Raw genomic sequence first — 26,934 nt, 5'->3', positions numbered from 1 at the left:
TTCATGCAAGCACCTGGGCTACCATTAACAACGACCACTCGGTCCTCAACATAGTGTCCCAGGGATACAAATTTTCTTCCCACACTCTTCCGACCCCAAAAGGGTTCCCAGATCTACCTCCAAACCAGTGGTCAGAGGTGAAAAAGCAATTCCTTTCCCTGCTCTCTCTGATGGCAATAGAGTATTTTCCTGCAGAACAGATAGGCCAGGGTTTCTACTCCAGACTATTTCTGGTACCCAGAAAAGAGGGCACCTGGCACCCCAGACACAATGTCTGGCTCCCGCCATTGCCTTTTGCAGACAAATAAATATCCACATTTACCGATACTTAGACGATAGGAAAAGCTGCTCAAGCACCTGGCCTTTGTAAAGGACCTACTGACCTCCCTAGGGTACACTATCAATGAAAAGAAATCCAAACTAGTACCCACCCAAAAGGATTATATTCCTGGGAGCAAGCCTGGACACAGCATCCCAGATGGCATTCCTTACAGCAGAAAAGCAAATGTACCTAACAGCCTTCTTCTCTCAACTAGCCATCAAAATCCAGTTATCTGCAAGGAAAATCCTTTAAGCTCTGCTGTTCATGGCATCTTGCATTCTACTCATTCCATATGCCAGACTGCATATGAGGAAACTTCAGTGGTACCTAAAAAGACTTTGGTGTCAACACTGTCAAGACCTGGAAACTCTTATATCAGTGATACCTTGCCTAATAGGAAAGATTTTCTTTGGTGGGCAGCAGCATGCTCCCACAACAAGGGACTACCTTTCTAATCATCCCATGCCACCCAGATCCTTACCACATACGAATCAGACTATGCCTGGGGTGCTCATCTGTGCATACAGGGCCAATGGAGCCCACAGCAAATCCATCTGCACATCAATCAGAAAGAGGTGTTAGCTGTCCAGCACACATTGACAGCTTTCAGGCCCCTACTCTCCCCAGGGGCTCTCCTGATCAAAACAGACAACACCGCTGTAATGTGGTATATCAACAAGCAGGGATGGACTCACGCCTACCCTCTATGCAGAATAGCCATGACCCTTTGGCACACAGCCTCTGCCATGCAACTCCACCTGTTAGCACAATTCCTGCCAGGTTCTCTAAACTCTCTGGCAGACCACTTAAGTAGAAATCTTCTAGACCTACATGAGTGGCAGCTAGACAAAAGAACCTTCACCCTGAAGGTCCACCTCTTTGCCTCTCCAGCAACCATCAGCTCAGCAGGTTCTGCACCAGGGAACATCAATGCATGGCTTGGAAAGTGGATGCCCTATCCTTCCCATGGGTCAGTCTATCGATCTATGCTGTTTCCCCACTACCTCTCATTTCCAGGGTATTGCTCAAAATAAGGGAGGAAAAACAAAGGACAATTCTTATTGCTCCAGACTGGCCTCACCGGCACTGGTACCCACTGCTGTGCAGCCTGTCCCCACTGCCACCATGGCATCTCCTTCAGACACCAACCCTCTTGACTCAGAGGGAAGGAGAATTCATGCATCCCCAATTGCTGACACTCAGTTTGGCAGTTTGGCTTATTCCCTAACCCCGGATCAATCTGCCAACCTCAGTAAACAGGTTCTAGATGTTGCACGTGAGGCCAGATGCCGTAGCACTAGAAAGTCTTATGCTGACAAATGGAAAAGGTTCTGCTCCTGGATTCAGACCAAGGGAAACAGATACAACACAGCCCTCCCTGCCTCTCATCCTGGATTACCTAGCTGACCTACTACACAGTGGTCTCTCCTTTTCCTCTCTTAAAATTCATGCCTCTGCTATCTCTGCTCATTTCCACACTGAGCGGCCCCTTTTTCTCACACCCTCTGAGCAAACAATTCCTAAGCGGGGCTAGCAACTTGAAGCCACCCAGAAGAGGACCCACCCCAGCTTGAGACCTTAACTTTGTGTTGGAAAAGCTCACCCTGCCACCCTTTGAACCAGCATCTTCGGCAGAGCTAAAGCTTGGGACCTTAACTTTGTGTTGGAAAGCTCACACTGCCACCCTTTGAACCAGCATCTTCAGCAGAGCTAAAATTTCTCTCCTGGAAGACCGCTTTTCTTCTGGCCATCACTTTAGCCAGAAGAGTCTCCAAGCTACAAGCACTCATGGCTGTGGAGCCCTTTGTCATCTTCCATGCTGACAGGGTTTCCGTCCGGTCTAACCCATCCTTCATGCCCAAAATGGTGTCTAGTGTGGCTCTCAACCAATCCATTCATTTGCCAACCTTTTTTCTAACCCACAAAACAAAGGGGAAAGGATCCTGCACTCTCTAGATGTGCACAGACAGCTCAGATTCTATTTATCCAGGACTAAACGATTCAGAACGTCTGATCAATTACTGGTTAGCTTTGCTGCAGAGGCAGAGGGCAAAGCCATTTCCAAACAAACAGTTTCCAAATGAATAGCACACTGCATCCATTTCTGTTACAAGCAACATGGAAAACCTCCCCCTAAGGCGGTCTGGACACACTCTACCAGAGCAGCCGCCACCTCTGCAGCTTTCCTTAGAGGAGTCCCCACCAGAGACATCCTGGAGGCTGCCACCTGAGCATCTGTTCACACATTCACCAAACATTACCACCTGCCTATCTTCTCCATATCCAGGGCAGGCTTTGCCACTGCAGTCTAAAAGGGCATCCTAGTGAGCCCCTAGTCTCCTTGACTGCCTGCACCCTTTTTCTCAGCTTTGGGAATCAACCCAAATGTGATGACTGCAACAGTGAAACACGAAGAACATAATACAGTTAAGTACACTTATCATAAATGTAGATGTTTGAGTGTAGTCATTGTTGCAGTCCTGGTTTCCCTCCCTGTATCACCCTCTTCTTTCTCTCTCTCTCCTTACAAGGAACATTTTGGTATTTACTTTCTACTGGTGGGGTTCTTCCACCATAACCAGGCACCCACTTGGGGGGGGGGCTCCTGACAGGGCAAGAAAAACTGATGTAATGGCGTTGGCTGCCTTTCTTTATACTACTGATGACCTGATATCAGTCCTGAAGTGACAGCAACCGATACAGAAATACTAAGCCTCTGGTATTCGGGCCGGCTGAGGGCTCCCCTGGCAGGGATAACCCAAATGTGATGACTGCAACAGTGAATACACTCGAGCATCTACATTTATGGTAAGTGTACACAACTGTACTTTCCCCATCTAGTTATCCAGGTTTAGCTTAAAAAGGTTTAATGAGGTACTCTTCTTTACATGGAGAAGTCTATTCCACGAAAGGGGGAGTCTCTAGGTCACAAATCTGTCCCGCCAACAATTCCTATTGATGTCACAGACCAGGTTGAGGTCTCATATGTGGGTTACTCGAGTGAAACTTGACTTGCGGATATGCAGCAATCCCTGCCCTTTTCTTGGAAACACAAATTTACACCTCCCCATATTTGGTCAGGAACCATGAAAGTAATGTCTAACCCTTATCTGATCTATCTTTGGACTCTGCTGGAGAAAAAAAGCTTTAGTAAAAATTAATGTATAAAACAACAAAGTGGCACTGAGTGAAGAGCCTTCCACCGAAATTCAAAAAATCCAAAGTCCAAAACAGAGGAAGCTCAACACAGCCAAATGAAGTTTAAAACTTTAATATGGCAGCAAGTAAGCGGTTTCACATTTCAAGAACGCTTCATCAGACTTGCACAACTGCCATAAATTCAAACCATTTAAATACCAACTCAAAACACAGTCAGCCAATCAGAAGTATAAACTAATTAATACAAAATTAACATATGCTAGGAACCACATAACTGTAAACCTATTGCATATAAATATGTCATAAAAATGCATTCAAATATATATATATATATACACACACACACACACACACACACACAAAATTGCATTTAAAAATACATACTATATCTATTGCATTTTATCTTGTGTTCACTATATTATGTTGGAACTCAACGTAAACGCCAATCAAAAGTATAAACTAATTAATGCAAAAATTAACATATGCTAAAAAACACCTAAACTACAAACCTATTGCATATAAATATGTCATAAAAACATTCAAAATACATGTATAAAAAAACCTATAAAACACATACTATATTCATATCTTATTACATTGTATCCTGTGTTCACTATATTAGGTTGGAACTCAATGTGTGTGTATGGACGTGCTGCCAAGAATGGCTTTAATGTTATACGTTCATTCAGACCATGTCCTTTGTGTCCTTGTAATCTCAGGATCCATTTCTTTTCTCTTTCTTCTGTATAGTTTCTGATATTTCCTAACCTATTTGATTTTCTTATTAGTTCTAACACCATGAACTTAAACTTATGTGATGTACCTTGTTGTAAGACATGACTAACTAAAGCAATGGATTCATTTTCTTTATGTATTGCATATACATGCTCCCTGACACGTTCTCTTAAACTTCTATTAGTCATGCCCACATAGAAGCATGAACAGGTCTGACATATAGCAATGTATATGATGTCTCTCGACTTGCAATCAGCATAGAAATTCATGTTATAGATTTTAGCAGTTTCAGGATGTTCAAAATTATTTCTACTCGATATAAAAGTACATTGGTTACAGCTCCTATACAGAAAAGTTCCTATTCTTATAGAGTTGATACGTCTTGGGCCCTCACTTTCATAGCATAAAAGCCTTTTAAGTGACTTCATATTTTTATGTGCGAAACTGGGTCTTTCACCCACTATTTCCGCTATTTTATCATCTAATGTTAAGATGTTCCAATTTCTCCTAATTATATCTTTTATCTTCATATCTAAATTACAATAGGGAATGGTTACAGCTCCTATACGGAAAAGTTCCTATTCTTATAGAGTTGATACGTCTTGGGCCCTCACTTTCATTAAATTCATAATTCTTCTGTCTATGTAAATAGGGTTTCCCTCTGGTATCTCTATTTGATTCAACTGATAATAAGGCTTCATTTATCTCTTCTTGTGTTTTATTAAATATTTCCTCATTTGTAGTGAGTCGAGAAACTCATACTCTGTCCTTTAACTATGTTAGAAAAATATGTCTTGGGTGCATGCTTGTACGATATAAAATACTATTCCTCCAGCATGACTTCCTAAACATCTCTGAGTGCACATCACCTTCATTTTTACATATTTGTACATCTAGGAATTCCATATTTGATTTGGAACTTTTACATTCAAAACTTAAAAATGTCATAGTCCCATTTATATATTGAATAAACTCATTGAGTTCACATTCAGTACCTGCCCAAATCAAAAACACATCATCTACAAAACGTTTATAATATTTTATATTCCTATAAAAATATTCATTTCCTAATATATACGTATCTTCCCAATAAGCCAACACTAAGTTGGCATAGGAATTTGCACAAGGGGTGCCCATGGCCACCCCTTTCGTTTGCAGATAATAACTTTCCTTATATACAAAAGCATTGTTATTCAATATTAGATCAAAGAGTGATAGAATTCTAAAAATCATATTCCTAGGTACTTCTTTTTTAATCAAGAATAACCTCAAATATTCCGTTCCAATTCTGTTAGGAATCGACGTGAACAAAGAGACCACATCTAGAGTTACTAATAGCTCATCTTCCATGTTGTCTCTCTTCTCTTGTATAGTCAAATAATCACCATAACTCTCAAGGAAATCTTTCGTATCTCTCAATATTGTGCTTGTACCATTTACAATAGGTCTCAATTTTTGTTCAACAAAAATAGAGGCTGGTTCCAAAATCCAGCCTCTGCCTGAGACTATCGGTCTCATTGGGGGATTAGTTAAAACTTTATGTATTTTTGGTAACCCCCTAGGTATGGGTATAGTAGGTTGTTCTACCAACAGAAACTTATATAAATCCATGTCAATAGTGCCACAAAGCAGCATGTCATAAAGTTCAGCATGTACTTTTTTTATCAACTCATTCAAAGTAGAAACATTTAAAGCACCATATGTTTCATCATCACTCAACATCAAATTCATGCTGTTGTCATACATTATTGCATCTAATATAACAATTGCACCCCCTTTATCCGCTTGTCTAATAACTATTTCAGAATTATTCTGTAATTCCCTTATACTTGAAAACTCATCATAACTTAAGTTATAAAATTGTGATTTGTTACCACTTCTATATAACTCAAACAAATCCCTTTCACACGCCTTCTCAAATGCTTCTAGAATAGGATGACTTACAGGAATAAAAATAGATGGTTTTGAAAAAACATTTCTTTTCCCTTCTGTAGTATTACCAAACATTAAACTTAATCCAATTTGTCTTATAAACATTTTTAAATCAACTACTACATCAGTCATATCTGCAGTCTTTGATGGTATAAATGATAGGCCACGATTCAACAATGACCTTTCTTGCCTACTCAAAACATAATTAGAAATGTTTACTATTAAATCTTCATTGTAGATTTCAGTACCTTCTTCTGAAACTCGTGTTTCTCCTCGGATATCTTCCGTTTCCTCGCCATGCCATGTGGGGACCAGTTCGATTGCACTGGTTTCCGTATGGGTAGTGGAAAAGAAAAAGAACTGTTCTCAACAATTAAAAATTAACCCGTACAGAGTGAAACTAACTTCCATTGAGCTGAGGCAGGTGTCAAAATACACTCTGAGAGAAAAAAAAAATCTATCCCCTTAGGGACTCTAATAAACGTACCTGTTTTGATGACAAAGGAAAGACTAGAACAATAATTCTTTATTCCAAGCAGTATCAAACTCGGCCATTGTTTCTAAGCATCTTGATCCCCTTCATTTCAAATGAGGAAAATTTGAGTGTAAAAAAATAGCAAGAGCTGCATCTACCCCCCCTCTTCCCATGCACTCTAAATCTTCAGGACGTAAATGCCCTCACAATAGACAGTTATGAAACCATACTCTAACTCTCAAAGGACAGAAATGCTGACTTCTTTAATTTCTCATCCAAGTTCGGGGTTATTCACATTGAATTATACTAACATTCCACCAGTTAGGTAATCTGCTATCCAGAGTAGCCTGCATAGTGGCTTTCACTTGTTTCCAACTAGAGATAACACAAGAATTACAACTGCAGCTTTAGTGATTGCTGCATTAGATTCTGTATTCAGTGCAAGCTGAGTCTACATTTGTAATTCCGTATTGTTTCGTACTTTTCATATTAGGTAAGTGTAGATTTATTGACATAAAACCAGGTAAGTAGTGCTAGCTGATGATTAGTTATGCGTGTTCTCTTACTGATGAGTTTACTAGATAACATTTTCATTGTTCTAGTGCATTTGTGATTCTGCATGTTTATATCTGGTTACTTTTTAACCGTTTATCTTGTATATCTGGTTACTTTTTAACCGTTTATCTTGTTTGCTTTTGATTTTCTTTTTTTATACTTGTACTTTGGTTCAAACTTTGTGGGTGAAAGGGGCTTTGGACTGGTTTACTTATCTGGTCAATAAGTTTTCTTTGATATCCTTCTGCTTTGGAACAGCTGGAAAATGCATTTTCAGCCTCTTTACTGCAGCTTAGGCTGTCGACTGAGTTGGCTCCAGGAGGGAAGGTGACTTTTCCTGATTTACACTTGCTGAAGTGCCATCCTTTTTGGGCTTAGAAGTGGGGTTGGTCTACTCCCAGTCAACCACACTTTGTTATGTTCTTGTTCTTATCATTCACAGACGTAGGAGAATGAAGCTTTTGGGACAAGCCTTTATTCTGCCACTGTCAGATCAGTAGAAGCTGTTCTGTTTTCTGGAAAAGGCGTGAGGGCCAGCTAGCTCCCTCTCACCAGAATGAGCACCTTATCTTCCTTTCCTTTGCATTCTCATCTCTTGAAAGAACTTTTGTGGTCCTAATTGTCCGGGCCTTGATTAAGGTTTCTCTGTGAAACATTTTTGCTGCTTAGTATCTGTGTTTTCACCATAGTTTCCTCCAATTTATTCTGGTTCAACGTTTGCCATTGGCACTCCCCTCCACATTCACAGGCTTTCCTAAGTACTGGCCATTACAGCTAAAATCTGGTAAAAACAAAACCCTTGTGCTTTCTTTTTTCCAGTAAGTGGAAGCAGTGGAAGAAATATTCCTGGGAACTTTTTGGGGGAGCTTCATATGAAGATTTCCCAGTCACCATTACATAGTCTTGCACCGTTTTTTGTCGATGCTGTGTATTGTTCCTGCCTAGTTGTTTTACCTTTTTTGGCATAGTTGATGTTCGTGTTTCACTGTTGCAGTCATTACACTTGGGTTATCCTGCTGGCAGGCTACCCGCAGTCGGCCTGAATTCCAAAGTCTTGGTTCGGCGTCAGTTGCTGTCACCTCTGCCCTGACGTCGGTGCGCCAGGGGTATAAAAGATGCAGCCAAAGCCATTTTCTTCAGTCTTTCTTGCCGTGCGGTGTCTGAAGCAAAAGCAGTTCACAAGTGCCGGTCGGCTGACTCCTGAGATTTTCGTGTTCGAATTTCAGATCCGAAGTCTTCATTTAAAGCTAAGTACCCTGTTGGGGAGACTTTTTTCTTGCTCCAGTCCGATGTCAGAAAAAGTTAATAATTGTATTTCTTGTGGGAAGCAAATACCTCATAAGAACTTCCATTCTTATTGTATTCCTTGCCTAGGCCCTGATCACGACGTTGCTAATTGCAGGTTTTGTGCTAGATTTAACCAACACACTATTAAGCATCGCTACGATTTTGCATTTCCTTACTTTGGCCGAAGATTTAATTACATAATGTCATCGGATAGCCATTCGTCTACCGCAGTTCACAAGAAACACAAGGAAAAAGAAAAGGACAGGCATCCGAGGTCCAAAACTGATGATGAGGCTTCTTCTAAGCCAGTCGCCGGTTCTCAGTGAGGCGCTTTCGCAGCCCCTGACACCCGCTACCTCAGAGCCGCAGGCCGCTTCCGACTCCCACGTGGAGCTGACTAGGCCACTGGAAATTCAAGGTATCCGGCACTTGGAAAATATTCCCTCAGATTGGTCAGGAGCCGCTGAGCAGGCATCGGCTTCTGAGGGTATTTTCAGGCCTACGCAGTTATATGTAAAACCAACTTCAGCTTCAAAGGCAAAGACTAAAGCACCACTAATGACAAAGAAACAAGTACAGCAATCCCATGGGCAGGCCTCCATGCCTAAAAAACAGATGCTCAAAATGGCCAAAGACCTAATTACTTCGATCAGGGGTTCCCATCCCCCTCCTGGTAAGAGGCCTAGGCAAGAGACAGAATATGAATCTTCAGATCAGGTTTCCATTTCCTCCGATTCCTCTTCTGACCAGGAATAATTCTCTTCCTCCCTATGAGGATTCTGATGCTGAAGAATCTATCCCTTCAGCCTCTTCTCCGGAGGATTATTCTTTTGGGGAAACTCTACATACCATGAGGGAGCACTTCCACTGGGAGAGCCAGGATTACTCAGAATCTAAGAAAAGGCTCAGAGATTTTCTTTTGCTACCACAGCACAGGCCCCTTGCTATTCCTCCTGTTTTAGATATTGTAGATGATGTATTTGCAGAGTCCGGCCTGTCTCCTGACTCTTTACCTCCAGCACCTGTTAAGCCAGACAGATACTACAGGGTTCCAGAGTCACTTAAATTTCTATATAAAAACCCTGCTGCTGACCCAGAAACTATCTCACAGGGTCCCAAGGGGGTCAAAGCTTCCACTGCAAAAAGCCCTATCCCCTCTGTTAGGGATTCAAGGGCACTGGACAGATGGGGAAAAAAGATTTACACTTGTGCTACCTTGGCTGTAAGGGCTTTAAATTGCCAGTTTCATATGCTTAAATATCAGCAATATTTAATGTCACTGCTTAAACAGAAAATGTCAGCAAATTCTGAATTTGCTGAAAACAAAGCGATGCAGGATTTATTGCATGCAGCAGAACAAGTGGGAAAGCATACTTTGCAATGTGGTTTTGATTCTCTGGAGGCCTCCTGCAGGGCCACTGTTATGGGTTCTGTCATTAGAAGGCATGCTTGGTTAAAGGAACAGAATCTGCCTGATCATGTTAAAGCAAAATTATTAGATGCTCCATTACAGCATGATACCTTGTTTGGTGTTAAAGCAGAAGAGGTGTTGAAGAAAATGGAGGACAAAGCCAAATCTACGCAAACAGTCAAGGATTTCTTGCAGGTACAGCCACCCAGATTTAGCAGGAACTGGCCTACAAAGAATTGGTCCTTTCCAGTGTCAGAGAGGCCACAGAGAGGCAGATACAGACGCCCCAGAGGCAGATCCCAGCCCCAAGGCTCATACAGGCCTAAACAATGGGGTGCTTCTACCTCCAAAAGCGGAGAAGACAAATCGCAGCCATACAGGAAACCGTCCCAATGACTCTCCTCTGCCAGCACCAAGCACTTATCTTATGGCAGCCCCCTTAGGGGGAAAACTAGCACTTTTCACAAAACTGGCACATGATCACCCAGGACAAATGGGTCTTAAATATAGTGTCACAGGGCTACAGGTTCCACTTTCACACCCTGCCAAGGGCAAAAGGTATGCCAGACCTGCCACACAATCAGTGGGCAGAGGCACAACAGCAAGTTTCATCCCTCATGGACATGAGGGCCATTCATTGAGTACCACAGCAAGAGCAGGGACAAGGATTTTATTCAAGACTTTTCTTGGTACCCAGAAAGGACAAAGCCTGAAGACCAATACTGGACCTGTCTATTCTAAACACATTTCTGGACATTCCAAAATTCAAAATGTTCACTCTGCCGCAGCTTCTGCCCATGCTGGGCAAGAAGGCTTGGCTTGTAACTTTGGACCTAAAAGAGGCATACCTGCATGCCCCAATCAGACTATCTTGCAGAAGATACCTCATATTCATAGCTGGCTCCTGCCCTTTGGCTTATCTACTGTGCCCAGGGTCTTCACAAAATGCCTGGCACCAGTAATTGCATTTTGCAGACAAAGAGGAATTCAAATATATCCTTACTTGAACGACTGCCTTATTCAAGCAGAGAACAAGGACATTCTACTAAAGCATCTGGCATTTGTAAAAAGATTACTAATTTGTCTAGGGTACACAGTAAACAAAAAGAAATCAAAACCAGTACCGTTTCAAGAGATAATATTCCTGGGTGCAAGCTTAAATACAACTGCCCAGATGGCTTATCTCACACTAGACAAAGGCAACTGACTTCTTACTTCAAAATATTGGCAACAAAGACCCAGTTATCTGCAAGAAAAATTCTGCAGGCTTTGGGCTTCATGGCATCCTGCATTCTGCTAATTCCATATGCAAGACTACATATGAGGAAACTACAATGGTATCTAAAAAGTGTTTGGACTCAACATTGCCACAGCCTGGAAACATTAATTCCCCTCATTCCCTGCCTGCAACAGGAGTTTCGATGGTGGGCACAGGCCTGTCACCACAACAAGGGACAGCCATTCTCTTTACCCACAGCCAGGCAGACATTAACAACAGATGCATCAGATTATGCCTGGGGGGCCCACATGGCAGGAAAATTTATTCAGGGCACATGGTCCGCAAGCCAAATGCATCTTCATATAAATCAAAAAGAGATGCTATCTGTTCAGAATGCCCTGACAGCTTTCAAGGATCTGCCTCATCCAGGACAACTGCTGATAAAGACAGACAATACTACAGTCATGTGGTACATAAACAAGCAGGGAGGCACACATTCTTACCCCCTCTGCAGACAAGCCATGACTTTGTGGGACACAGCATTGACTTATCAAGTTCACCTGCAAGCACAATTCCTGCCAGGAATAATAAATACGCTGGCAGACAAACTAAGCAGAAACCTCATGGATCCCCACGAGTGGAAACTGGATCCACAAGTCTTCAGCATGATAACAAGGAAATGGGGATGCCCAGACATAGATCTATTTGCCTCCCCTCACAACTGCCAACTACAGAGATTCTGCACAAGGACTTATCAGAGATTCTGCACAAGGACTTATCACAAGCAAGTATGGAAAGTGGATGCTCTATCTTTCAGCTGGAAAACCTTAACAGTACATGCCTTTCCTCCACTGCCTCTCCTCCCCAGGGTACTCCTAAAGGTCAGACGAGAAGCCAAAAATGATTCTGATTGCCCCAGACTGGCCCTGCCAGCACTGGTACACAATCCTAAAGAGCTTGTCTCAAGGCCCAGCATGGACATTACCTCAGATTCCTCACTTACTGACCCAGCAAAACAATCAGATCCTGCACAACCAACTCAGTACCCTAAATCTGGCAGCATGGCGGATAATATAGCCATTCAGAACACACCTCTCTCTAAAGCAGTGATGGATGTTATTTTGGAGGCCAGGAGGACCAGTACCAGAAAATCTTATGCAGAAAAATGGAAAAGATTCTGTGCTTGGAACCAGGCACAAGGAATTGACACGTTTGTACCATATATTCCTCAGATTTTACAATACCTAACTGAGATGTTGGACAAAGGCCTATCCTTTTAATCAATTAAGATCCATGCCTCTGCCATTTCAGCCCATTACAATACAGAACCACCACTTTTTTCTCATCCATTAACAAGGCAGTACCTCAGAGGGGCCAAAAACATAAGACCACCAAGGAGAGCACCAATACCTCCATGGGACCTGAGTTATGTCTTAGAAAAACTCACACTGCCTCGTTTTGAGCCAGCATCAACAGCCGATATAAAATTCTTATCCTGGAAAACAGCGCTGCTCCTAGCAATAACCTCTGCAAGACTGGTTTCAGAGTTACAGGCACTCATGGCTGTGGAACCTTTTATCATTTTCCATCCAGACAGGGGTTTCTCTGAGGACAAACCCCACATTTATGCCTAAGGTGGTGTCCATTGTGGCCCTTAACCAAACCATTCATTTGCCTACCTTTTATCCAAGCCCACAGAATAAGGGTGAGAGACTTCTGCATTCTTTGGACATACACAGACAGCTACGCTTCTACCTGGACAGAACTAAAGCTTTCAGAAAGACTGAGCAACTTTTAGTAGCATATGCTGCAGGATCACAAGGAAAGGCTATCTCAAAGCAGACTGTTTCAAAATGGATAGGCCACTGCATTCGTTTCTGCTATTCACAACATGGCAAATCAGTGCCTAAGGGCATTAGGCCACATTCAACCAGAGCAGCAGCCGCTTCAGCAGCCTTCCTCAGAGGAGTTCCAACCAAAGGCATCTTAGAGGCTGCAACTTGAAGTTCAGTGCACACTTTACAAAGCACTACCACTTACCTCTCTACTCTAAATCCAGAGCAGGCTTTGCCACTGCAGTTCTGCAGGGCCTCATAGCCTCGCCTAATCCTATTTAGCCCCAGCCACCCATCCTCAGCTTTGGGATTCAACCCAAGTGTAATGACTGCAACAGTGAAACACGATGAACATAGTACAGTTGTGTACCTACCATAAATGTAGATGTTCGAGTGTATTCACTGTTGCAGTCCAGGTTACCCACCCACATCCCCCTTTCCTTTGCTGGGACTTATCTGTACTTGTCTTTTCTATACAACCTATGTGGTGTATTTGCTTGTAGATGAAGGAAATGATTAATTAGTGCATGCATGTTTATTGGCATAATTTTTAGCCTACCCTTTTGGGGGCACCTGACATCTGGGGTAAGAAAAACTGAAGAAAATGGCGTCGGCTGCATCTTTTATACCCCTGGCACACTGACGTCAGGGAGGAGGCGACAGCAACCGACACTGGACCAAGACTTTGGAATTCAGGCTGACTGCGGGTAGCCTGCCAGCAGGATAACCCAAGTGTAATGGCTGCAACAGTGAATACACTCGAACATCTACATTTATGGTAGGTACACAACTGTACTTTTGTGCCCCTTGCCAGTTGCCACAGCTTTTTTAGAAGACCCAAGAAGTAGTCTTTAAGCAATCTGAATACAAGCATACTTTGGGGTCTACATTTGGACCTAATTGCATGCTGTGAGCAAGAATGCAACCACAGTCTTCATGTAGACATGGGACTTGCTGTGTTATATGAGGGGGTCTGTGGCAGCAGACGTTTCACAGGTTTTCTTCAACCCCCGCGTGATATTAGCTCCTTTTCTCTGGGGCCCCATACTGGTGGGAAATCCTGCATTGAATCTTGGTTAAGTTTTCCCTTCATTTTCTGTTATCCTTCCTATCACTGCTGATGAATGCTTGTTTGTGATTGGTAGCTAGCCATCTCTCTCTCTCGATTCATCAGCAATAGCTCCCCTTCCACAGGGGGTTTGACTTCGACCTAAGGTCAGAGCTTCTGGTATTTTTTGGCTGTGGAGTCTACAGACTGCGAACTAAGCCACAAAGAAAATATTTTGGTTCTTAATAAAGCAACAGGGCACATGATTTTTCCCACTTACAATGAGTGGTGGTTTGTTTGGCACCATAAAATTCTTGGACTTAGTGTTCTTATTGTTGTGGGTGCAGATGTGCTGGTGATCCTTCTGAGCAAAATCTCCTGTCTTTTTCTGCAGTTCTGGTTACAAAGACTGTGGTAGGACTTAATATATCTGGAACTTTCCAGCACCAGAGTGAATAGCAGTCTTCCTTTTTCTGCTTTGTTAGCACCTGGAGAAAGAGAGTTCTTGTATATTTTTTCATTATTCTCGATTCTAGGACTCGTCACAGAGTTCAGAGGTGAAGACTAAACTTGTTCTCACTTCTTCTTGTTGGCCAAGTAAGGATTTGATACAAGCTTCCAGTTCTGCGGTGGTATAAGGAATCCACCACCATTAGTCTTGGGCAGAAATTGTTTCCCATTATTTGGCCCAAGCTAGGGTGCTTTCCAGTGTGTGCCAGCCTATTATCTGGGGCCGATGAAGATTTGGAACTTCTGGAAAGCTTTTCAAGAAAACTGTTCTCATTTGGATGGAGCTATGCTACCCAAGCCCAGTTTATCCTTGATACTTCAAATGCCTGAGTGCTCAGCCTGCAGTTTTTTACGTGATTTCCTCAACAATTTTCTGCCCTTTGTTCATTTTGGCAGGCATAATTCAGGCACATCCCTGGTTGATTAAGGAAGAACTTAGCTTTTTTGACAGGGATCCCAAAGCTTCAGTCCTCCTTCCTGGTTTTAGTATTTCACACCTCTGTGGCACTTCCCCTTAAAATATAGCTGTGATTTTTATCTGTAAAACAATCCATCTGCCTGTTTTTCTGTGTACTATGGCTTTTTCCTGCAGTAGTGGTGTTGATTTAATTTGACTGATCTGTAAGTCAGCTTTGTACCTTCAGGGAGGAAGCTTCTTTTACTTGCCAAATAGATATTTCTTAATGGATTGACAGCTGTGTTTTTTTCTTCCATTGAGTTTGCTTTGGCCAGTAGTATTTGCTTCATTTAAAGTCTGCTGCTTTCCAGAAGAAAACATTTTTTAAGCTAGGAAAGGTGTTTTGAGTGGTTGTCACTAATTTAAAAAAAAAAGAAAAATTTAAGTTACCTGTTTTAAAATACTTTTGCGTAAAAGTTGTACTTATTTGTATGGGAAAGTACAGTTAAGGGCTTGGACTAATGCTGTGGGAGTTGTCACCAAAGATTTTACATTAAAACTGAGTTAAAAGGTGAACAGACTCTTACTGGCTTTTCATGCAGTTTTTTCTCAGATAACTATTGAGCAGCCTTCAAGTACTTTCAAGAAAAAGAAGAAAATTTCACTGACGTCTTCCTTCTGTAGTCTGGTCAACTTCCTGACTGCTTCAGCCGTGAATTAGTGACTCTGCTGTGGCCAAATGTGGTACCTCAGACTGGTTTTCCTCTTCTCTGAAGCCTGTTGGCATTGTTCCTTGCGAAGCCTGTTAGGACTGTGAGTTATGGACATCCTCTGTGGCTCATGGGTTGTCCTACTTGGGCAAGAGAGAACCACTCTCCTAGTCTCAGAGGAGGAAGTGAATTATATTTTACCACAAAGATACCTAGGATGTCTGATTCATGGGGAAGAGCCCCATTCTAGGCTCAGTCCATAAAGTTGGGCATATTTGTTCTCCTGTTCCACTTAAGATGCACATTGAGTACTGCCTTTGTTTTGCTAAGGGTTTATTTGAAACCTTGAATTCCTTTAATTGTTGTTTCTCCCTGAGTGAAATTCTTGATTTTGCAAACCCTTATCTTGCCGAATTGCTCACTGCTCTATGTCTAGTGAGAAAAGTATATGAGTTGCAGACTCTTACAGTGAGTCAGACTTCTCATTTTTTATAAAGATAGGATATGTCAGAGAACAAAATGTTTATCTCTAAAGTGGTTTCAGACTTTGTCAAGTTATTCATCTCCCTGTCTGTTTTAAAAATGAAAGAAAAAAAATCAGGGGAAATGATTTTGCATACTCTGACAAATTGACATATCTAAAACCTTCTGGAGCTGGGATCAGTTGTTTATTATGAAGGTAAGTAAAAGGGACAGTCAATGTTAAAACATGCATTTTCCAAATGGTTGTCTTTTCCTATTGTTTTCTGTTACCCCCCCCCCCCCCCAAGTTCATTTCCAAGTAAGGTTAGAGACCATTCTGCCCAAGCATTGTATTCTGTGCATTTTGGAAAGGGGTGGACTCTATAAATACCCCAGAGACAGTAACTTGGTCATCTGTGCATACTTTTACAAAGCATTACAAACTAGATTGCTTTTCCTGGTCCACAGTATGGTAAGGGTTATTTTCCAGAGGCTCCTGGATGTTGATCATTCTGCCTCCCTTTCCTTCTAAGCTCTGATAATTTACCCGTACACCTCTGGCTAGTGCATCCGTTATCTAAGGATGAACATAGTACAGTTGTGTAAGTCAGCTTACTGTCTGATGATGTTCTTTTCATTCTTCCTCAACATACGAGTTAAATATCTGACTTCTGATCCGGTTCCGCTGCAATCTACAGATTTTGGATCCAACTCTCGGAACTCCTGCCTTTACCCGTAATACCCTAGTCCTTACCCAGTACGATAGATCTCGTTTACAGTCATCTTCCCATGGACGTGGATCCTCTGTCTGAGCATTTGTCAGGTGTTTAGGTAATAGCCTTTTCTCTCTGTACGTTTTCAGGTTTTCTTCGCATCAGTTTAATTACTTTAGAAAAGTATTTTTTAAGTGCCAGTATTGATATTCCTTTCTTTCCCTTTTTTGTCTCTCTTTATTGCCCTTATGCTGTTAGGTGTTTTTCCTACCTTTACTTAGTTTACAAAAAAAAAAAAAAAAACTACTTATTCACTCCCCTTTTCTGTAGCTTGCCTTATTATGGCTGAGAAGCCTACCAAGTTTAAAAAATGCACTTCCTGTGGGCATAAAATTCTGACTTTGGATGCCCAAAGGGAGTGCATTTATGGTTTGGGAGCAGCACATCTGGTATGAATTGTACCATTTGTGTGGGGTTTAACTCCAGGGCTATAGCTGATTGGCGCAACCTCCTCCCCAAACCCCATCAAATCTTCTAAGGCTCCATCAGAGCACAGTAAAAGATCCCCACCTAAGTCTTGAAGGACGACTTTGTCCTCGGAGCAATCACAAAAAATATGGAGGACTTCGGATCCGACTTTGTCAGCTTCTAAGAGGAAATTTATGGAACCTAAGCCTTCGGATTAGATTTCGTTTACCCCTCCTGCTCAACCTACAGATCTGAAACCATCTGATTCAACCTTGGGAATTTCTCAGAAACCAATACTTCATTTACCCAAGTTCATCATAGATCCTACATCTCCTCTGCTTCACCACCTACTTATGCAAACTCCGAGGAAGCACTCCAGACCTGGGTCTACCACCTCATCTGTCAGGTCCAACAAGACCCAAACATAGTGAAAGTTTTGAAACATGAAGAGAATAAATCTAAAGATGTCTTCTCTTCTTAATCTAGCAGAAACATATTGGTGTCGAGCAGGAATGGAAATCAAACCAGAAGTAGATAAAAATCAGGCAGCAACTGAAGGTGCCAAAAAAAAAGAAAGAATATAAGGTGAAGGACCAGATGAGAAGGCAAGAAATGTGGAAAATGCATAAATATGGTTGCAAGTATAGAAAACTTCTGGAAGAACCTCATGTTGATGAATGAACGCTGGAATGGTTAGAGAGAGGAGAATTCAACCCAAGAGATGAAAGGTTAATATTGGCAGCCCAGGATATTGGGCTTTGTACACGCTGGTTTACAAAGTCCATTGAATGTGTGGGAGATACAGACAAATGTAGGTTTTGTAAAACCGAATTGGAAACAGTTGCACACCTCACTGCTGGTTGTGACTTATTAATGGCAGGAGGACTGTACATAGAAAGGCATAATAAATGTGGCAAGACTGTTGCTCTGGGGATTGTGCAAACATTATGGTTCTGAAGTGGCTGAAAAACACTGGAAACATGACTGACAAAGCATCATAGAAAATCATGAAGTTTACATCACATGGGGTCACCCATTACCAGCAGTTCAAAAGATAGATGCTAGAAAACCAGATATAGTGGTCCATAAAAAGAAGACAAAACAGCATTGCTCATTGAAATTGCCACACCCAGTGACTGCACTGTCTTGTGTACAGAGAAACACAGTCATAAAATATCACAGGCAGAAACTAGAGCAGTATGGAAGAAAGGTACCCAGACAGTTCCAATAGAAGTTTGAGCAACTATAGCGGTCTTATAAAAAAGAATCTACAGTCATATTTAGATATCTTACCAATCCATATAACCCCATACAAATTGCAAAAGGAGTCATTACTGGGCACATTGCGGGTGCTGCAAAGAGCACTTTGGCTGACATCAAAGACTGAAACAATACTAATTTCATGAACTGTAATCCTACTTTGACTTAGGAATGGGGTCCATTCCCATCATGGTATTAAAACCCCAAAAGACTTGGAGAAATTAAAAGAGAGTCTCAGTGAAGCAGACGTGGATATGAGGATGAGAAAGTTCCTCAGAACTCAGAATCAGATGGGGGTTATATCGTCTCCATTTCCCATGGGATTCATGAGCCTTACACCCCCCCCCCATACAGTTGTTTCACCTTGCCTTCTCCAATTTGTCCTTCAGTTTCAGAGGCTCAGGATCCAAGAGTACCAGTGTCGGAGCTGAAGAGAATAATGTCTTCGACCCTGAATGTGTCTCCCCTTACAGTTCTGCTCCTGTTCTTTGGATCAGGATAAGTACGAGAGCTGAAGTGTGGACATTAGATCTATGGGACCAGGATCAAGTCCAGTGTTGTTGGAGCCTTCCTTGCCCCTCAGAGCCTTGGCACTAGATAGCTCAGATCCGTCTCCCTCCTCAAAATATCGATCCGGTCAAGGTTGTGGCTTGCCTGCTTTGAAAGTCTGGCATTGGTTTCGCCAGCAATGGCTTCCCTGGGTCCGTCAGCCTTCAAGTTTGTGAAGAGGGTGTTCTGTTAAGAGATCCAGTCTCTCATACATCCTGTCATCCTGCACCCTTTCTCCCTTTGGTTCCAAACTCTGATCCCATCAAACCTACTCCTCAGTGATAGCCAGTACTAAGTAGCATCCAGATGGTTCCCATAGAGGAGCTACCCCACTCTTTGTACACCTTTACAGAGCATTCTGCTCAGGAGGTTCACAAAAAGGAACTTGCAAAAAGGAGGCACATAGATTCCCCTATAGAATCCCTTTACCAAAGATACTGACTCCCAACGTAGGTGAAGGGTCTCCCCGATCACCATCTGATGACCTGTCCTTTGAAGACATTTTGTAAATCCTTAAGCAGAAAGGTGGCTGCTGCTCAGATAACCCTTCTGCTGAGGAGTCAATATTCCTGAAGTTTTTGGTTGACCTATCTATGTCTTGGGTGACTTCCCTGGTCAGTGAGCTTATCGATCTAGTCTCTCACTGGGCATGGAAGGAACTAGATTCTGTTGAACCGATCCCACATTGACCTGGCAAAATTTAAGCCCCTCCAAATGATAGACCACATCAGAGCAAAGAAGTCCCTGTTGATGGAATGGGTGTGGCAGCAGCCACCAAGAAGGAGCTTGCAGACCATTTCTTCTCTGTCCACTCCCCCTAACAGAGAGTCCAGGGACAAAAGAAGCATCCAGGAGGTCCCACCAGACTTGAAAGAATTTGGAATTTACTGGAGTTTCTTTTTAGTGCCAAAAAAGACAAACCTGAAACCAGTTTTGGATCTAAGCAATCTGAACCAATATATGAGAAAGTCAAAGTTCCGAATGGTCATGGTTCAGTCCATTCTACCCCTTTTACGCAAGAACAATTGAATGCGCTAAGTCGCTCTTCAGGATGCATACTGTCGCATCAAAATAGACAAACACTGCCAAAGTCACTTGCGCTTCTGACTGGGAGCCAGTCACTACCAATTCAGAGCCCTACCCTTTGGACTCGCTACAGCCCCCAGAGTGTGTACCAAGTATATGGCAAGTGGTAGCAGCTCACTTAAGACTGCAAGGATTCTGGGTGTTTCTATACTTAGATGACTAGCTCCTCATCGCTCCAACCAGGCATCTCCTAGAACAGTCAAGGGACTATTTGCTCCAAACTTACCAATCTGTAGGCATTAGTCAACATTTCCAAATCAAATTTGTTACTGGTACGGAACCTGGAGTTCATCGGTGCTCATCTGAACACAATAAGTCAGATTGCTTCTCTACCCATGCATCATGTGACCATATTTAAGTCCCAGGTTCATCAAATCCTTTCTCATCTTGCTCCTCCCTCCAGACTTGTTCTACAGACTCTAAGATCTATGGTAACATCTGTAGTATTAGTCCCTTTAGCAGGTTACTGAGGGTGTTCTGTAATGGACTACAGCTGTTCAATGGTCTATTCTTCAACTTTCCTACCCAGTCAGACTCGCTCAGGTGTCTAGAAATTATCTTCAGTGTTGGATCCAGTTGGACAACAGTCTCATACATCGCTCCTTTGCTTTGTCTCCCCCAGTAGCCACAGTAACCATGGATGCCTCCCAATTTGGGGGAGGGCAGTCCAAGGTATGTGGTCCACAGAAGAGACTAATTTGCATATCAGTGGCCTGGAGATGAGAAGGGTCCTTGTGGCATTGCAGACATTTCAAGATGTTCTCCCTCTGGGGACCATTGTGATCTAAACTGACATATCTGTGGTCTGGTATCTCCGCAAACAAGGCAGAACTTGAGCGTATCCCATCTGTCGAAGGTCAGCAAACAAGGCAGAACTTGAGCTTATCCCCTTTGTCGAAGGCATGAGACTGTGGCAGTGGGTGATCTCCTCCAGCTGCTTTCTAGTAGCAGCGCACATCCTTGTGAAATTTAACTACTGATGGACAAGCTCAGCAGATCCATTCTGATGCCTAACGAGTGGTGGCTCAATCAGTGGTGGAGAAAATGTTCCCATTGTTGGAACCAACCTTGCTGTGATCTTTTTGCTTCATCCCACAACAGCAAATGCAACAGGTATGTTGCCCAAATCCCTTCTCAGGAGAAGTCACCGAGAGATACTCTAGTCTATGTTTGATCCTCTGGTCTGCTTTATACTTATCCCCCAATACCTCTTATGTCAAATCTCTTACAGAAAGCCAACCAGATGAAGAGCTTGGTTATCCTTATTGGCCCCTTCTGGCCTTGCCAGGTCTGGTCCTCCTTCCTCGCTGTCTTATATTTGTCATCCTCATTGGATACTGGACCCAGTTCAAACAATCTGTCGCATCCCTCAGGGGTAAAACATCCCAGTGTTCCAGACTCAAACTAACTGCATGGTTTCTCTAGTTCCATTAATAGACAACACAGGCTGTCTTCCCTGGGTCGTGATATACTTTTGTCCTCACAGAAAGACTCCACTAAGAGACTTTAGAATAATTGGAAAAGATTTTCAGTTTGGGCCCTGAAAAATGACATTGATCCTTTTACTTGCTCCTATTTTGTCTGTATTGGATTTTTTAGCCTCTTTTTTTTTTGAAGAAGAAGGTGCTACTTTTTCCGCAAAGTACAGTTGGCAACAATGTCAAATAATGCGCCTTGTCTGGCGGTTTCCAGGTTATGTAAGGTCTTAAAGGGACCTTCCTGTTCAGACCACCAGTGAAAAATCTGTCGGCTCCCTGGGACCTAACAGTGCTTAGAAGGCATAACTCAACAACCCTTTGAACCTTCAGCAAAAAAACTGACCTAAAATTCCTTTCCTGGGAACCAGCCTTTTTGGTCGCTATGACGTCTGCTAAAAGGATCTCTGATCCAGGTTCTTTCATTAAAAGTTCCATGCATTGTTCTTCATAAAGACAGAGTTACATTATGAACCATTCCTTCTTTACTACCACAAGTGGCTTCTAAATCAAATATAAAAAAACTAGCTTTGCCATTGAGTATCCCATTCAACCACAGCCTAAGTACAGGCTTCATTCCACCAGAGTGAAGAACTACCATTGTCATCCCCTTGCACAAAGGTGGTGCCACTACTTACCCTGGAAACTGTTGACCCATTAGCTTGACAAGTCTGATATGTAAATCCATGGAGCATATCATTATGGATCTCATAAACAAGGACATAGGCAATCTCCAAGCACTTGACCCCACCCAGTTCGGATTTGTCAAGGGTAGATCTTGCCTGTTGAACCTGGTTGACTTGACCTGGTTGAAACTGGTTGTCAGTACATACAGCTTATCTTGACTTGGCCAAGGCCTTTAACACAATCCCACACTCTGGCATCATCGAAAAGCTAACGCAACTTGCCGTAAATTCCTATCTCATCAGGTGGGTGGCCAACTGGCTCACTGATAGGACCCACAAGGTCAAAATAGGCGCCTCCATCTCCTATAGCAGACCTGTCACCAATGATTTTCCCCAGGGATCTGTCTCAGAGGTCGAGGCAAATATAAAAGGCTTGTGGCTGACCAAGTTTGCAGATGGCTGTAAATTGGATGCTGTCATTGACTCCCCAAATCTTGTTAACATATATTGCAAGAGGGTCTCACAGCAACAAATGACTGGTGCCAAAGTCATGGCCTTAAGTTAAACACAAAAACATGTATTATCATAGCATTCTGCAGCAAAAACATGGCCCTTACTGATTACAACATCAACAGCAACCCTCTAAGCACACAACCTGTGGTGAGAGATCTGGGTACCCAGGTTGACAACAATCTCACATTTAACCATTTTGTAGCGACAGTGAACAGAAAAGCCTTTTATTTGATTCATCTTATAAGTAAACGGATTGCATCCAGAAAAAAGGAGGTTATTACTTCTATGTACTCATTAGGCCAATAATTGAATATAACGCCCCATTTGGTATGTACCTCTCCAAGCACCTGCACCAACTGGAAAGGCCACAGAAATACCTCACAAAGAGATTACATGGTCTCCAACACCTGTCCTATGCAGACAGGCTCAAATCACTATCACTCTACTCAGTATCGTACATATTACTCAGAGGTGATCTGTGTCTGGCCTACAAGACAATATTGGACCCCACTGTACTAGAGATGCTCCTTATCTGTAAGTCTAACTCCTCACACATTACTCTCTCAAAAGGCCTAAATCTAATATGCGACATCAACAAAACCTGCTGTAGAGACAGGTTTGTCTCCCAGAGGCTGCCCTTTCTCTGGAATAGACTTCCCATACATGTCAGAGTACCTCACGACCCTCTTCAAGCACAGCCTTGATGAGTGGATGGGAACCTACAAATTGGTCCCAGGGGTTCCACCTATGTTCCTCATTGACAGTGGTGACGGGTGCTGACTGAGGTTTCTTTTTTGAGGATAAACTCTTGTCTAGGCTTGTAAATGTCCCAGGACCATTAGCCTAGTAACCTCCTATGATTCTATAAATCAAACTGTTCATTTACCAGTCTTTTCCAAAATTTTCAAACAAGGGAAAATACATGCTACATCCTTTAGATGTTCATAGACGACTATGTTTCTATTTACACAGAACAAGAGTTCAGAAAACAGACCAGCTGTTTGTCTGTTTTTCTCCTAGTCAGCTGGGTTCTCCAATTTCAATTGGCCAAATGGATAACTGTTTGCATTTCCTGGATTTATTCTTAGCAAGGCCTCTCCTTACTAGAATTACCTAAGGCCCATTCAGCTAGCTTCATGGCTACCTCATCTGCCTTTTGGTCTAGAACTTCTGTTGATGACATTTGCACAGCAGCCACCAGGTCTAATGCTCCTACCTTTATTACTCATTACAAACTGGACATGTTTTGCAGAAGCAGAGCTGCCTTCGGTTCAGCAGTTCTCTGGACTGTTCTTCCATGAGGGCCACCCAAGATTTACGTAGATGGGGATTATGCCCCAATTGTTGCAGAAGATTGAAAAGGACAACTTCCGATATTAAAGTTATGTACTCACCATAACTAGGCATCTGTGTTGTCCATTTTCATTCTTCCTCAACTCCCCTCCTTCCTTCCCTCTTTCTGCCATTTTCTGGAGTGACCTCATGGACGTTTGGAACCTTTGGTTTGATGTTTCAGCCCTGATTTAATTTCTCTGTACTTCTATTATGTACAAAACCTTTATGGTAGCAAACTCTATCTGAGGTACTCGGATATACTAGGGCATTATGGGCACAGGGAGGAGCTTGAGAGTTGGATTCGAGGACTGTAGAATGCGACCATGTTAGATCCATAACCCATATGTTGAGGAAGAATGAAAATGGATAACACAGATGCCTAGTTATGGTGAGTCCATAACCTTACTGTGCCATAGATAATTTGACATAACTTTAATATAATCGTAGATAATTTGAATAGATCATTTTTGCAGTAGGGTCACCATTCCTTCATTCTTCCATTCCCCTTTTTGTGTTATGTTTTTAGCAGGGTGTGGATAATTTTATATATCTGTATTCTTATCATATACCTAAAAGGCAAGGCTCTAGGTTCCTTTACTCTGAGGCAACAAAGCTCTAAAAGTTTGTTGCCCTAACCACTGATTGTATACTGCTCTCCAAGTCCTTCAGCTTTAGATGCTGGCTAGTTTGTCATATACTTGTTAAGACAGTAACCCAGGCAGCTTAGGCTACTGCAGCAGTCATCTATTCCAGCATCTTCACTTGTACTAAGATAATTTAGACAACTGTACTATATTCGAGGACTTTTAGCAGTTAGCAATTGCTATTGTACTTGCTGCTTCCCCCAGTACCCGTCTACTCACATTTTTGAATATGTAGTCAAGTAAATGTAATTTTTGTTTGTATTTCAGGTGTGATAACTCAGTTTTCGTGGGGACAGAACTGGGAACTTTTGGGCGTAGCCTGAAAAATGACTCAATGAAGTGTGTTACCAAGAGGAACAAGTAGGGGTGACAGACATTGAAAAATTGTTAGAGGAAGATCTTTATGAATGAGTTCCCTGCTTACTAACTACTTCATTGGGCCCCTTGAAGATGGACTGATACAATGAGTCATTGTTATCTGTTACATATTACTTGGTGCAACTTTCAGAGACATACATCTACTGTTACTCATAATTTGGATGCGTTGAAAAACTGTTCTTAATAGTGAAAAGTTTTTAAAAAATAGACTAGTTAATTTTCTTCTGCTTTTTTTCAGCATTGGAACAGAACTAGAAAAACTGAAGTCTGAAGGACAGCCATTTTCAACTACAGAGCATGGTTCAATGGATATAGAGTCACTTAAGAGCTGAAAACTTGTTACCAAAGGACGTGTTTGTATTTAAATGGCTTTTTACTTGCTTAAGTTCATCCTTCAGTCTGAGCACTAGTAGATTTAATATAGTTTTCTCAACAAATTCCATTTGAAAATTTGATGTACACATCTGTTCTTGTTTTTTTGCACCTTAAATTTGTGTCATACCAACAGTGAGCTGAATTATAAATGTTTTTTAATGAAAAAATTTGTTTCTTGTAATTTTTAGTAACGAAACCATAAAACAAAATGTTGTTTAATTTTGGTGGTCATTTGCCTTTTGAACTTGACCTGAAATATTTTTATGAAAAAATTGAGTAGGCTGTATCAGAATGTCAGCGACTGCTTTCTGTTTCTATGTACAATATATTGTTCATTAGATTTGCTCACTGATTAAGAATTGGAGAATCATTTGAAGATTTACATCTTTGTGAAATTTTTGCAAAGTATAAGTGATGGATTGCAGACTTTAAGCAAGCGTACATTCCAGTATTGAAGATCAAAGGCAAGAAAAAACAAACTGCTACTAAACCAGCACAGCTCCTGATGCCAAACAGCAGGACTAAACGCCTCTCAAACACACATATGCTTGTTCTGGAAGTCAAAGGCAAAAACAACAAGCTGCTACTAAGCCAACACATTTCCTACCAACTTCTTCAGACTTTGAAAAATAACAACTCACGCTTAAGTGCTGCTACATTTAAAGCCATTGCAAGCAAAGTCTATTACAAAACACACCCTCCAATTAAAGGAACAGGCACAAGTAGCTTCAGTCTAACTAAAATGTTCTTATCCCATAAACACACAATATAAAAAGTTGTATATGATCTAAAATATACAACTGTAAAACTAATACTGTTCCTTACATAGCACTTAAATAATGCAATTGAAAGGTAATAATATTATAAAAGCACACTTACTTTGAACCAAATACGCATAATAAGACTGACACACTAAAATAAATAAAAAAGGCATGCCATAATATTTCAAATATTGATAAAAAGACATCCCATCTTCCAAACATGGTATAAAATACATATCAAGATCGCCCAGCCGGTCCTATGTCCAAATCACACCCGATGTTATCCCCCCCATGCATCATCTTTCCAAATTCCTCAGCTTAAGGACCGGACACAGCTGATAGATAACATACTATTGAGGCCGGGGTGGAGGTAGGCTTCAAGTCTCAACTGCCACATAAGCGCCTTCATTTCTAATTTCAGGGATTCTGTCCCCTCCAATTCACATAGTTCAACTGGTCAATGATCATAAATGTAAAATCATGGCCAGGGTGATTGTAGACATGACTTGCTAGGGCATTCTCCAGTTTAATCTTCTTCATGGCATATAAATGTTCGTACATGTGTTCATTCAATCGCCTGTCCGTCTTGCCCACATAAAAAGCTGGGCATGACGAACAAGAAGTGAGATACACCATGTGTGTCGCTGCACAATTGTATCTCCCTTTGATAAGGTACTTGGTGTCCCTAATCATG

The 26,934-nt window shown here is 41.9% G+C and overlaps 1 protein-coding gene across 1 annotated transcript in view; it reads left to right on the top strand.

Annotated features, from left to right (window-relative positions):
• Positions 1-25,657, top strand: part of HDGFL2 (HDGF like 2) — a 2,035,019-nt gene extending 2,009,362 nt beyond the window's left edge. Inside the window, exon 16 of the mRNA XM_044090590.1 lies at positions 25,343-25,657. Coding sequence (XP_043946525.1) covers positions 25,343-25,436 — 94 coding nt within the window. The 3' untranslated portion in view covers positions 25,437-25,657. The remainder of the gene's footprint in view (positions 1-25,342) is intronic.
• Positions 25,658-26,934: the final 1,277 nt, after the last annotated feature.

The sequence above is a fragment of the Protopterus annectens genome, chromosome 13.part0 (genome assembly GCF_019279795.1).
Source record: "Protopterus annectens isolate FY-2018-M chromosome 13.part0, PAN1.0, whole genome shotgun sequence".
In the NCBI taxonomy this organism is placed as follows: domain Eukaryota; kingdom Metazoa; phylum Chordata; order Ceratodontiformes; family Protopteridae; genus Protopterus; species Protopterus annectens.
The sequence above is the reverse complement of the archived record's forward strand: the minus strand, read 5'-3'. Positions and strand labels throughout refer to the sequence as shown.